The sequence below is a fragment of the Taudactylus pleione genome, unplaced genomic scaffold (genome assembly GCF_031769625.1).
Source record: "Taudactylus pleione unplaced genomic scaffold, aTauple2 ptg000034l, whole genome shotgun sequence".
Classification (NCBI taxonomy): Eukaryota; Metazoa; Chordata; class Amphibia; order Anura; family Myobatrachidae; genus Taudactylus; species Taudactylus pleione.
Window position 1 is genome coordinate 4732703 of NW_028284436.1, and position 14324 is coordinate 4747026.

Below are 14324 nucleotides of genomic sequence, written 5' to 3' on the forward strand. Positions count from 1 at the left end.
GTGTTACATGTAGTATAGTAAAATAAACTCGTGTAGCTAACTCGTTGTAATGTAACTAATATTGCATTTGTAGAAAAGTAAAACAACAGGATTGTTACACGATTCCTGCAGACAAGTTTATAGCACAGAAAAAGATACAGTGTATTGTATTATACAAGCTGCATTCACACCAGACTTCCTGTAGTAATTCCCACACAGGGGAGGGTCAGAGGAGGCTCTGCCTCATTACTACAAACTGTTGCAGCTTCTGGTGACTAATTGGCAATAGCCTGCAAGCTGTGCATAGGGCAATCACTGCAATGCCATGCTGAGCTTTGCAGCTTATTAGGCGATGGACGTCCTACTCCAGCTTCCAAACTACCAGCTAGGAGGACCAGGCAACAAGCACTTAGGACTAGGAGAACCAGGCAACAAGCACTTAGGACTAGGAGGATCAGGCAACAAGCATTTAAGACTAGAAGCACCAGGCAACAAGCACTTAAGACTAGGAGGAGCAGGCATGAATGTTTTTGGGCAGCAGCCACCTATACAACAGCCAGGATATCCCTATCCCCAAGACATGGCTGTATACTGTGACAACCTCAATATATATCAGCAGAGCCACCACCAGCCACCCACTGACACCTTTGGATACAGTATAAATAGTAACTATGCAGCCCCCGGCAGTAGACCTACCTGGTGGCCCCATGGTTGCAGTAATAACCCCTCATCAGAACTCAATGCAAGTGGCTCCCTCTATGTGCATGGAAGATATGGACCCAGCCAAGCACAGGGCATCTCCCATCCACTTGGTCATGTCCCTTCTGAGTTCCCCTGGATTACTTATCTGAATCCGGAGGAGCTGAACCAAACCGTGCGTCCCCCTTACTCCTACTCTGCATTAATCGCGATGGCCATTCAGGAGAGCCCGGAGAGGAGACTCACCCTCAGCCAGATCTACAAGTACGTGGCTGACCGCTTTACCTTCTACAAGAAGAGCAAGGCCAGGTGGCAGAACTCCATCAGACACAACCTGTCCATCAATGACTGCTTCAGGAAGATGGCCAGAGACGACACTGACCCAGGTAATGGGTGAGGGGGGCAAGGTTCTAATGTGCGGTGGTTTGGGATTTTTTTTTTTTTTTTTTTATCCCCTTTCATGTTCTACAAATTCCTCAAAACACTTGGGGGGGGGGGGGGGCTGGGGGCTGCTATGTATCAATGGTTTTTTACATAAAATTATGCAGAAACTGCATTTTTTTTGTTTGTTTAATGTAGTGAACCTATGTACTAAAAGTACAATGCTGGATACTTCACAAAAAATCTGTCAAATTGTTAATTAGCACTACAGATCGCAGTCTCCATTATTAACTAGTTAGCAACCTGTCAAAATGACATTGTCGATTTCCGTTTGAGAGCTCAAACTGGTAACTTTTCTGTCATTACCGCTTTGCAGCTCGTGTGGCTGTGGGTAGAAATGTCGGCATTGGCCGGAGAAACAATTGAATTGCTCAGTCGGGCACCATATAGAGGCCGCTGGTGCGCAGCACATTTGAATCCCCCCCCCCCATAGTGGTGAGGACCAGCGTTAGAGATGGATATATGGACTATGATCTGACCCCTATATACTAAACTCCAAAAAGATGGCTCGCTCTCCCTTATATAAATAGTGGCTGGACCACAATTATTAGTACATAAACCCCTTGGTTATACAGAAATTTTTGTTTGTAAAGTAAACCGATTATAGCGGTCTATCAATCAAGCACTGATGACCCCTATTTTTTTTTTCTCTAAGGGCCCAGTTTATCAATGATCGCATTTCCGATGCGATTTTGGGTACCATGTTAGCGCCCAAGATTACATTGCAGAATGCAATCATACCGCCCTAATGTATCAATTTGCATCCACAGGGACAGGGGCTCAGAAAGGAACCCATCCCTGTGATGTGCCAGGAGTGAAGTGACCAAGTCAGTGGTCTCTTCACTCCTGTGCCGGGGATTGTGCGCAGTTTAGAGACCATGCATGCGCCACGGCCATTGCTGGGGGAGGGTTCCTATGGAACCCTTTCCTGGGCAGATTTGAAATGTGTAGCCCATCGGCTACAGCGGCATATGCCATCTTCAGATGGTGTAAGCTGCGGGGATCCGACTGATAAATCCAACCGCATCGCCCATAGAAACCTATGGGGGTTGCGGTGCTGGCAGAAATGGAGGGTCACCTCGCTAGTGAATGCCCACTGCCCCTACACCCTACCTCATTTACATGAATTGCTACTTATCAAAACTAAAGATCACATCGAACTGATGCGACCTATAGTGATAAGTAACAATTCTTTAGTGCAGGTCTACATGAATAGACCCATAACTGTAACTCTCTTACTGTGATACAGCTTTTTAAGTACCGTGGTTAAAATGGAACAATAAACAATAATAAATAGATCTTATAATACAGGGATAACTTTTTTTTTTTTCCCTTCATGGGTGGTTATATTTTTGTATTATAAGTTGATGATCTATCTGATCTACACGACTAATGTGAATGAATCTCATGCTGTGCAATATACTAGAAATAATTTCTAATTCAGCTTCTTGATTACCCCTGGCATGTATTTCAAAAGCACAACCAACAGCAATTTGTTACAGTCTGTCACAGGGCTTGTACGCTATGGACTGATCTACATCTGTAATTGACCTGCTCGTGTGTTGTAGCTTGCCATCTCCGATCAAATATCTCCTAATTTCTGCATTTAACATTAGGTGTCATTTATTAACTATCCTATGCAACAAGGTTTTCTAAAGTAGACCTGGACAGCCAGGCCAGGGCCGTAACTAGGGTGGTGCCGCCTCACAGAGCGCAGCAGCCCTGAGGTTGAAACCGGCCGCCCACCACAATCGCTAGATGCCTGGCAAGTGCTGCTATATACCTTAAAAACTGTGCGGAACCCGGCTAAACTGAAGCGCCCGTGCCTGCAGCTCCAAGTCCTTCCCGACCTAGGAACTGTGGGAGGAGAACATCATGACATCTGTCCTACCACACTTCCTAGGGTGAGTGAGGAGGACTCGGAGCTGTTGGTTCAGGTGCGCAGCCCCAGTGTGCAGTACAGTGCAATGAGTGCTGCTATACAGGTGGTCACAGTGACAGGTCCCCAGTTGACGTCCAGTCACGTCCCCAGCAGCAATTGTGTGTCAATGGGGAAGTCAGTATCCCCACTGTTATATTAATATACAGTAAAGAGCCTGGGAGAGACAGGGTGGGGTGAGGGGAGAGCAATATCCTAAATCATATCAATTATTTATTTTGGATAGGGGGGGCGGGGGTGGCATTGATGCATTTTTTTGTTTTGTTTTCACACAGGGCACCAAATGTCTAGTTACGGTTCTGCTTATACTTCCGCAAGTGGAGAGCTGCAGCTTATCCAAGCCTGGTCCAAAGTGTGACCTTTACGCCGTGGCACAAATGGCTAGATAGGCCATAGTCCAGTTATGACCATTCTCAGATGATAGTTGGAGTCTCTGGGATCTATTCAGCAGGACCCTAAATTGCCCAAATATCGCCCTGCATTGTTTATTTTAAGGGTGGTTGTTTCAAGCAGTGAAAATAGTGGAGAAGTTGCCCATAGCAACCAATTGGCATTGATTTAACATTTATAGAATGTATCTTTATAAAATGATAGGTAGCAGCTGATTGGTTGCTATAGGTAACTTCACCACTGGTCCACTCTTTTTCACTACTTGATACATCCACTTGCTAGTTGCAATCCCATAGGGGTGCATATTAAAAAGCAAAATTTGTGCCTACTGTATGTATGTGGTTTGTGCACACTGTACATCTCATTGGGACACACTGTTTTATGGCCTCTGCTTTTATTGTAGTCTATAGAATACATACTGTTATTTCTATATGCATCCAATTTACTTGTCAAAGTTCTTTTTATACTTATTTGTGGTCTTTACACAGGGAAGGGGAATTACTGGACACTGGATCCACACTGCGACAAGATGTTTGACAATGGTAACTTCAGACGGGGAAGGAAAAAAAAGCAGGACGATATATCTGACCTCCCGGAAAAGGTTAAGAAGAGTAATCCGAAGTCCAGCCTGGCGGGAACTCCAAAGAGTAAAGTTAAGCCTTCTCCCAAGGTCAAGGTTAAACTTTCTCCAGAATCCTCCTCAATGCTGAACACCAGCCTATGTTTCTCCAACTTGACATCACCCATGGAGACCATGATGACTAATGGGACCTCTGGGGACATCTCGCCTACCAAACCCTGTTTTGCAGGGCAAGCCTCTTACCCCATCTCTAATAACTCCTCGTTACAACTGTGTGCACCCCCCTCTCATGCCAGCCTCAGACTTCAGTGTTACCCATCTATGCAGAATAGCCTGAGTCCTTCCCTGCTAAACCCTCTTCATGCCAGTCTCATGCATTTTAACCACGAAGCCGAGGTGTGATTCTGGCCTGTTATGCTGACGTTATGTTTATGCATTTTTATTACTGCTTTGACTTTTATTTACAATTTTTGTTGTAATATATCTAAACAACGGACCTAAGCTTTGGAACATGCACTGATGGATGGTATTCCCAATCTTGCTTAAATTTTCTCATGCGTTAAATGGTCTGAACAAATAACTTGTGTAACACTTGCGTTTTGGAAAGTGTCATGAAAATGGGGCAACAGACTATGCAGCAATTTTTAAAGTGGTTGGTTTTTAGAAATTGTTTGGGACCAATAAGGATATGTCCACAGGTGTCTGCATCATATGTTGTTCCTCCGCTTAAGCTGTGCTCTGTCCATTTAACAGAGCAAAATACTGCACAACAGACTTTAAAAAGGAGATTGGTGAGTCCCTATTTTGAAAGGATACATCCGCAGGTACACGTGGTCCTGCTCTATGGTAGCTGAACAGTACAGGTGGAGCTACAAGGTGGGCTGACACACAAAACACAATCCACATACAGAAGAAGCGGGGCTGAGAGCAGTATTGATCTCCTGTGGTGGAGTTTGTTGTCTTGTTTATTTTTTATTAAATCCAGATCATTTGTGAATACTATGCAGTAAGCTCTGGGAGCAGTATGAGATTCCATATATTTTACTTTTGTATATAGGCGATATATTTTTGAAAGTTTTTTTTTTTTTTTTTTTTGCTCCCAATATATTTTTGTAATCATTTTTATATTGTTTATAAAATATAAAGCGGCTCTTTTACAGTCCTGACTTGTTTCATTTTATTGCAGCATTCCCTTTTTTTTTTTTTTTTTTTTTTTTTTTTTTAATACTACAATACAAATGAGAGAATAAGGCAAATTTTATCTATTCTCTGGATGGGTTGGGATTTGGGCTACTATGATGGAGTGCTTAAAATATACATTTGTAAGTGACTGTGGACATTCTCCATATTACATTGTTTAGCAGTGCTCCTAACAGTGACTATAGAACAAGACATTTGGTGATCACTTTATTTTGGGCATTTATTTTGAGGTAGCAGAGAGTTTGTGTGTGTGTGTGTGTGGTAAAATGCCATTAGACCGAATCAGTCACGAAAAGTCGGTGTTATATGCAGTGCCAGCATTACTTGTGCACATGCCCAAGGACTACCAGATCCATTGTGCAGGCGGCCAACTGGACCAGCAGTGGCATCCCTCCTCGTACAAGAGTGTAGCGGCCACTGCTGCTACTGACTCTCTTAATCCCGGTGCCCCTGTAGGGAAGTATACGTGAACTGCTCCTTATCTAAGCTATAGATCGCATCAGTTTGATATCTATAGGGATAAGTAACTTCACCACTGCAGATGTACATGATTAGTACCAAACAGCTCCTAACTGTCATCTTACAGGCTGTGGTTGAAAAATAACAGTTAGGATCTGATTAGTTCGTAATTTATCTCTTGACCTTTTTTTTTTTTTCTTTTTTTTTTATCTCTCTCTTAGTACATAGACCCTAAGTAAGATAAAACAATGTTTTATACATGCATGACCAGCACTACACAATAGAAGTATCACAGGCCTGGAACACCAATTGGAGATCCACATGCACTGTTGGAGCTAATTGCTACTATTTGCACGTTTTTATGACCTTTCAACAAGCAGCAAATTGAAAACTATACAATATTATGCAATAGTACTTCACTATATGTTGCAACATGCCTTCTACATCACAGGTTCTCAAACTCTGTCCTCAGGACCCCAAACAGTGCATGTTTTTCAGGTCTCCTCACAAGTGAAATAACTATCCCCACCTGTGCCTCTTTTAAAATGTGTCAATGATTACACCTGCCTGGTGACCTGGATAATGTAAACTGTGTGGGGTTCAGAGGACCAAGTTTGAGAACCAATATTCTACAAACTGTACTGTATTTCAAATGACTAGCGGCCTAAGGAAATATTTCAACAGTTACAGCTTCACAAAACCGTTGTTCCACATGTGTAACTTTGTGGTCTAGAGAGACATTGTCTATTTTTATCATGTAGATCTTTTATACCAAACTTGTGTATAGTACACCCTACTTGCCGACAATCTGATTGCCTCCTCCGCGCGGGACGTGATGCTAATTTTTGGGAAGATCGGGGGTGTGACTGCGGTCACTACCCCACCACGCAATGCTGAGTTTCCCGGCATTGTGCGACTGGGGACAGTGCCCCGATAACACGATTTGGCACAAATCACGCCATCAGCTTCCCCAGACCCATTTACAAGGAGGCAGTGAATGTCGGCAGGAAGGAGGGGGTGGCTGGCCGGCCGGGAGACTTGGCCAATTATCCGGGAGCACCACCTGATTTTCGTGAGGCTCCTGGCCATCCCGGGAGAGTAGACTAGTATATAATGCACAATAGTCAGAAATGTTACAACATGACAGGGACTGTGTCATAAGTAAAACTGCAGAGTATGCTGATGGTAGAATTAATGGCACCACAAGCATGCAAATGGCAAAGACCATCATCTACCACCTCATGTGACTCTTGTTAACATCTTGGCTATAAGTTATGGCACATGGTATAGTGGTAACTGAACCAAAGATGTCAAAACATTCCCATAACTCTAGGCCAAGCCTATACAAGCTGTGACTCTCCAGGTGAATTCCATGCAACCTATCAGCTATCTGACAAAGAATGCTGTGGCTTGTAGTTTCACCAACCTTGGAGAGCCTGCTCCTGGCTCCTCTGTTAGCCGTAAATATTTTCGGAATATTTTCACTTTATTAGTTTTATGGAAGAGCATTATGCCGATGCTGGATAAAGATAGTGCTTGTCTTGGGCCTATAAGCTTCATTGGTGCCTCTTCCGCCTCTGGCTGAATAGTTGCTGTAAATAGTATTGATCTGGCTGTGTTTACGTTAGAGGTAGTATCTACCGCTACTTTTTTTTTTTTAAACACTACCCCTACCATCCAGGCTAATGAAGATGTTCTATTACGTGATGTCAACCAGAAAGATATGCGCTGGTTTCAAATGTGAAGAGAGGAGGGGCAAGAACAGGCAGTTGGGGGACACCTAACCGGTAGAAGAAATGAGGGGGAGGAAGCGATAAAGGTAGAGGTTGAAAAGGATTGGTTGGAGGAGAGGTAGGAGAAGAACCAAATGAGGTGAGAATTACAGAGGCTGATGGCAGGAGGGAGTTGAGACTGACAAAGAGGTGGCCTGGGTTGCATGACTGGGAGGGGATATAAAGTATGACTGTTTGGCTTGAGGTAGGGAGGAGCTGTGGGAAGAAAGCATGAATTTGAAGTGGAGGAAGTCAGATTGAGTGCTCATGGGTTGGAGATGGGGGAGAGGAGGAGAGACATGCTTATGGGCGTCAGAGTTGCACTTGGTGTGTGTAACATTGGGATGAATAGATTATAAACCCATTATGCCACAATCATTGACTTTGAATGTACGGCTGTAAAAAAATATATATATTTCAAGATTTGTAAAGTTGCAAAGGGGCGAGGCAATACAGGCGGCACTGCAGGAGGTAAGGGCTACATTTGCTTATCCCTTTTTGGGAGGGGCTTCCTTCTGTCCATTTAACCATGCTTTTATATCATCAGTGTTTATTACTGTTGCTCCTGGGATGAGACACTGGGCCTGATCCAGAGCCGGACGCTCTGACCAGAGTGCTCGCTTTGAATCAGGGCCCTCCTACCTCTTATTGGAGTGGCCTTTTCGATGCTCGCATAGCTGTGGGTTACCACCCACAGCTTATGCGAGCATCCATGATGATGGTCGCGATGGTCAAGACCATCGGGCTTGCGACAAGACCCTGCGGTAGGGTCTTGCTGCCGCAAGCCCTGGAGTGATTTTGGCTCCATCAGAGCCAAAATCACTCCCACTGACATCACTAGTGATGTCAGTGGGGCCGGACCCAGACGGTAGGTGTTCTCATGGGAGCGTGCTGTCACTCAACATCGACAGCACGCCACCTTTGGTGCGAGACCCGAGCGACGGCTTCCCCGTCGCTCGCCGGGTCTCGCGCATGCGCACGAAGGAGGCGCCTCCATCGTGCGCATGCGCACTTGGGCACCATCGACCCGCTTGCGAGCACTCAGCATCAGGCCCACTGCTCCGCTGTTCTCCCTGCATTGAATACAATAGAACTTCTGTGTTTGTCATGTTCATTGACGAGGAAAATAAACAACTTTGGGGCACGCAGCCCCTTCTATACCTTTATCTAACTGACAGGCAGAGGCACTTAAGGGGTGGTGTAGGCAGGGCTGTCTTAACAGCAGTGTGGGCCCTGGGCAAAGCAAAGCACTGGGGCCCCTACTCACACATGATATTGTATTATTGCAGCAATAAGCCCCGTCATCATACATCATAGTGAGATTTTGTCCAGGTATAATTATAGGATTGCGCAGTGATTTGGTTCATGCTGCGCAGCTCAACCCTTACCTATGCTAGGGGCAAGCAGTACTGGGGGTAGGAAGGTAGTAAGGGTAGATTGTAGTACTGTAGGGCAAGAAGGGAGTTAAGGGCAGGAAATACTAGAGGCAGTGCTGGGGGTCTGGAGGGGGGTCAAGGTAGCAGCTGGGGCAGTACTGGGGCTTAGGAGAGGGTCAGGATACAGCTGGAGCAGCACTGGGGGTAGCGAAGGGGTTAAGAAATAGCAGTTAGGATTGTTACCTCCTTCCTCCGGATGGCCTCCTGCATGTAGTGAGCTGGTACAGAGCATATGCAGCGCTGCTGCAGCGAACCAAGGGGGATCTGCCGGCGCCGATGCCGGGAAGGACTGAGTACATTGGCGGGCAGAGATGGAAGGAGGTGCTCTGAGGTGGTCTCTGGTCAGTGATGGATGATACGCTACCGGCGGCAATTGGTTGAGAGAGCGGGCCTACAGGACGCGCTGTGTCTCCCAAACCAATCGCTGCTGCTGCAGACACAGAACCAGGGCTGCCATCAGTAATTTTGGGGCCTGGGACTGAAAAAATAGGCAGGGCCCCTGGGACAACTTTCCCTTTCATGCTACCACTAAGTCTCAGGAGTCATGACTTACCTTATCACCCTGAAGAATGCTCTTTCTGGCTTCTTCTCCTCCAGGTCTGGCTGGCACTGCTCCCCAAGCGTCACGGGTCCTCTTCCTTCCAGCAGCTTTGTGTGATGTCATGAAGTCACGTGCGCCGACAGCAAAGAGAAAAAAAAGGATTATTGAACAGGGGCAAACACAGGATTTTCTGGGGGGAAGGGGTTCTAATATATATATATATATATACACATATAACATGTATATAATATATATAACACACATATATACACGCTAACACATATGCAGTATACACACACTAACACATATATACACACTAACATACATATACAGGTTCGGTAAGAATAGCCAGCGGCTGAAAAGCCTCCGGTTCAAATACCAACGCCAGAAGCCAAATCGTCTACAATCCCGACAGTGACGGTAAGTACCCTAACCCTCGTCCTCTCCCCCCTAACCCTCCCTTCGTGGTGCCTAACCCTAACCCCCCATCCCGGGCTAAGTATCAGGATGGCGGGGGTAGGGATGCCATCGCCAGTATAATGTCTTCGGGCTATCGTCGTCAGAATTATACCAGGCGTCAGTAATCCAGCGTCGGTCTATCGACATCTGGGATCCTGTCCACCGGGATATTAAACGTAAACCACATACACATATATACACACTAACATACATACATACATACATACATACATACACACTAACATACATAAACATACATACTAACACATACACACTAACACATACATACAGTATATATACACACTAACGTACACATACATCCATACTAACACATTATATATATATAAATATATATATAGTTATACACACTAACATTCATACACATTACACTGTAACACATACATACACACGCTAAAACACATACATATTACTTACACAACACAACAGCAAGATGCACCTTGCATGATTAGGCTCCGCCCCCTCCATAATGCCGCAATTCGTGGGTGTATGGGGGCGGGGCTTGTCGCGTTGGCTTCGCCCTCTTTGTGGTCAGCAATGCATCAGGGATTGAAAAGTAGAATCGTAGGGGGGGGTTCCCGGTTGGAGCAGGCACATTCCTATTACTGCGGGGCTGCGGGCCGGCAGGCAGCAGTGGTAGGAGCAGGCCCCCTCCCATTCTGCCTGTGTCCAGGCCCGGGACTCCAGTTCCGGCACACGGCAGGTGCGGCCCTGCACAGAACACAAACAAGAACCCGCGCTGTTTTAAAAACGGCTGCAGGGGGTCGGGTTGGCGGGCCCCCAGACACATCGGGCCTTAGGGCAGATGCCCATCAAGCCCAATGGAAGAGACGGCCCTGGGTGTAGGGAGGGCCAGCGTTCCCGGAAACGGGAGCGTGTCCAACCTTAGTCGCAGTGCTGAGATCGCAAATGCAGCATGGGGTGTCACACTCCTCCTCCTGCATTTCCATATCAGCAAGGACGTAATAGCAAAGCTGCCTGCGTGCAACTTTGCATTTCCATCCCAAGCTGAATCAACCCCTCTGACTGATAAAATGAAGACATGGCTGAAAAGCACGGAGGAAAACCAGTATGATAATGCAGTGCAAATGTTAAAGGTCATGTGCAAGAGAATTTGGGCTTATACTGTACTTATCGAGAGCTGGTCGGCCCACCTGGTTAAGTAGAATCAGATTGGTTGCTATGGGCAACATCTCCACTTCTAAAATCTCTCACTTTAGTAAATATACCCCTCAGTCTCATTTTGACAGATTGTAGAAGAGGGTGGAACCTGCCACAGTTCTCTTCAACAGTACCTTAAAACAAATGTACTTTGATTTCACTGTGCCCAGTACAAAAGAATGAAAACATCAGATGCACAGGCTATTATCTCTCTTCTTACTGCCCAAGAATTAAGCATAACGGGAAACTGCGAAGTGGGATGTGCGTAAAAAAATAAATTTTTCCTTGAATAAATTGTAGGACCCCCCTAAAGTTGTAAAAACATGGGGGATCACTATGGGTACCCCCGTTTTAGCCTGCAAATGAAAGTCGGGGATTTAAATAGCCGCAGCAGGTGTTTTTTCCTGACATTGAAGAAGTGTTGCAGAAGAGCACTTAGGTTATTTTTTTTCATTTTTTTAAGTGGTCCCATCAAATTTGGGGTACATGAAAATGGGTACTAGCATATTTTTATGTCCCTAAAGTAAGTTTTAAAAAATTTTGCAACTATGCACCTGCCGCTAATAGCCTATTCTAGAAAACACCTGCCGCATACATGCAGAATAGCCCTGAACCTATTTCCCTATTTTTAAACACTTTTTTTCCCATTTTTTTTTTTTTTCACCCCAATTTTTAAATTTACTTTTTGGGGTGTCCCTATTTTTTTTAAACTTTTTATTGACAGTTATTTTTAAAATGTTATTCCCAGGGGTGCAGGCTATTTTTATTTAAGCCTGCACCCCTAAACACCAATTCTGCACTTTTTTTCGCCACCTATTCAGTGGTGAAAAGTTATCCCCGTTATTTTTAAAAGACTTTTCAAACCTGCGAAAAGTCTTTGAAATTGAATACAATGTAAAAGCAAAACCTGCGATAATGACGTCATAGGTGCGCAAACATCGCAAAAACGATGTTTTCGCTCCCATATTGAATACCCCTATAAGTCTTTTAATGATGGGAAAAACCCATTTAATTCTGACGAGCATTTACAAATGTTCCACTTATTTGTAGGGATGTGCAGGCACGGATTAGTTCGGATTTTCCCGCCAAATTTGGATTTTTCCCGCCAAAAATCGGGTCTCAGAAAGAGGCAAAACGTCATCTTTCATGGACAAACATCATCTTTCATGGACTTTTGTCCATGAAAGATGATGTTTGTCCATGAAAGATGGCGTTTTGCCTCTTTCTAATTCGAGCCTGCACATCCCTACTTATTTGTAAACACTTTTTGATAACAATTAACATAAGTTATGGTGCCGATACTTCTAGGCTGTATCGGGGCATTTCCCTCTTCTGCCAGGGTCGGGGATCGGAGAAATCCAACATGTTGGGAAATCTCGATTCCCCGATCTTGACCCGAAAATGGTTGTAATCGGTGAGTCAGAATTTTGAACAGCCGATCATCGATGTCCACTTTTAATCAGTGGATCGAAACAGCGTTGGCAGAATGGGAATTGGGCCATAGATATATGGCTCTCATTATTTGGGGGCTTTTTTTACATTAATTTTCCTTTTGAGAACACCAACTTCTAACTAAGGGCCCGATTCAGACCTGCTCGCCAAATGCGTTCGCATTCTGCCGTCAGCTGCCAAAGTATGCAAATCCCACGATCGCACGGCAAGGCATTAGCCCGCCCACTATATCTTGGCGAGCGATCGCGGTGTGTATTTAGGCGCCCACCAGCCTGTCTTAAGACGCCCACTTTCCCTTAGTAATACACGTCATCTCCAGGAAGTGTATTCAATAATCGGTTACATCGAGTACCATCAGACCTATACGCAGCTCTTGTAGTTGACCATACCCTACCGCAAACACTACAAGTGCTTCAGTGTGTAATTCAGCCATGTGATGTGTACTATGACGCTGCGTCTTAAATATGCACGCCTCTTAAACAGCATTAAGACTCACAGACACGCCTGCTTTCGCACCCCCCCTGTTTCCATCGACCAACCCGTTACCACCACCCACAAACGGCTCATCCTGTCATTCATTCTGGTGAGGCATCTATGTACAGGGTGCGAACGCTTCCCGATTGCATGGACTAGTACGTACATTGCAAACATCGGCAGGCTACGTGCGAATGCAGCCTAGCGAGCGGGTATGAATCGGGCCCTAAGTTCGTTCCACACCAGTGATCAATATAGAACTACAGTGAATAAAAAGGAACAAATAAAAATGATAGCAGCTGTGATGATTTCATGATATTAACCTTTTTTAATGTCAGGACATATCTGTTTTCTGACAATAATATTCACAGGCTGTTACATGACCATTGGCATATTTGCTGGCAAATCACAGACTTGCATCAATAAACTGTCTTCTTCCTGGCAATGTACGTCATTGCAAACGTTTTTTAATCTCCTGTCCATGCTTACCTGTCATGTCTTCTTACGCATACAGATATGCCTCTTCCATAGGATTTAGGCTTCAGCCCCACAAAGGTTGCACTTACGTTTGAGGTGTCCATAATTAATGACATTAAAGGAACCAAAGCAAACTTTTATCTGAACATTTCCACTCTACAGGATGGCTCTTTGCTTGTCAATTTCAAGGAACATAATTAACCAGTAATAGATTATGTGCAGATCCTGACAAACGTACCCATTGGCAGTGATTTACTTTAGCACTTTTCCCAAAGAGAGTGTCAGTTGTCTGACTTAATCCTAGTGTCTTACACTGAACCTCCGGGGCGAGATTATTCTTAAATGGCACTGCTACTAGACATGGTCCTAAACGCCACTTGCACTAATACTTTAATGGAAGGTTTCAAATTCAGAGAGCAATTTTTAATCAATGATCTCCACTTGCTGCAGAGAGCTCTTTAATGTGACATAAGTAGCACAGGAGAAGTCACGACCTCTCCTTCATTTGACACTTTTCCAAAATCTGGACTATAGCACATTGATTAGTCTGTAGGCAGGTAATCTAAAGTTATCATCACGAAGCAGCATGCTCTATAGAAGGCGATAATGCCAGGTCACAGTAGCTTTACTTATAATAATACACCATAAGTAGGAGATTTTCAGTGATACAACACTTGTATATTATTAGTACTTTCCTAAGGGGTCATTGTATTCTTTTATTAGTTATCCTCAATTTTATTTGTATTTGATGCATTTACAAATCAGGACAAAAATTACCAGTATGTCTGATTTACCCACACGTCTCCTATTCTCCCAGAGAAACTGGACATGGATGATGGGCCATGCC

At 44.6% G+C, this 14324-nt stretch overlaps 1 protein-coding gene across 1 annotated transcript; it reads left to right on the plus strand.

Moving 5' to 3' along the window:
• The first annotated feature begins 271 nt into the window (after positions 1 to 271).
• On the plus strand, positions 272 to 5253 carry FOXI2 (forkhead box I2). Its single transcript, XM_088452174.1, has 2 exons — positions 272 to 1064; positions 3937 to 5253. Exons 1-2 carry the CDS (start codon positions 332 to 334, stop codon positions 4428 to 4430), a joined length of 1227 nt encoding a protein of 408 aa, XP_088308300.1. The 5' UTR covers positions 272 to 331; the 3' UTR covers positions 4431 to 5253.
• Positions 5254 to 14324: the final 9071 nt, after the last annotated feature.